General features: G+C 51.1%; 1 protein-coding gene across 1 annotated transcript in view; it reads left to right on the top strand.

Moving 5' to 3' along the window:
• LOC109544469 (major royal jelly protein 1) overlaps positions 1-266 on the top strand; it is a gene marked incomplete at both ends in the record, with an annotated part of 1,060 nt that continues 794 nt past the window's right edge. Inside the window, 1 exon segment of the mRNA XM_019914665.2 lies at positions 1-266. Within this exon segment, the coding sequence (XP_019770224.2) occupies positions 1-266 (266 nt within the window).

The raw sequence follows: 266 nt of genomic DNA, 5'->3' as shown, positions 1-266 counted from the left end.
TCTGGGCTTGAAAGTATCCGGAACGAATCTGCTGTTTCCAAGCGGCAGCACTAAAAGCATCTACACCTCCATAGGCAGATACATCCCAAAAAATGTGATCGCTACCAGGTTGCAGATCTACAAAGACAATGCTTTTGTGGCCTTGCCACGGTACCGACAAGGAGTGCCGTACACAGTGGCCAGATTTAACTTGAGTAGCGGCTGTTCCAAGGCTCGTCTGGAGCCGTATCCCAGCTGGAGCATTCAGGAGGAAGGAAACTGCGAGG

The sequence above is a fragment of the Dendroctonus ponderosae genome, unplaced genomic scaffold, assembly GCF_020466585.1.
Source record: "Dendroctonus ponderosae isolate FM_Combo_2020 unplaced genomic scaffold, Dpon_F_20191213v2 Dpon_F_20191213_378, whole genome shotgun sequence".
NCBI lineage: Eukaryota > Metazoa > Arthropoda > Insecta > Coleoptera > Curculionidae > Dendroctonus > Dendroctonus ponderosae.
Note: the sequence above shows the minus strand (reverse complement) of the source record. Positions and strands in the feature narration are given on the sequence as shown.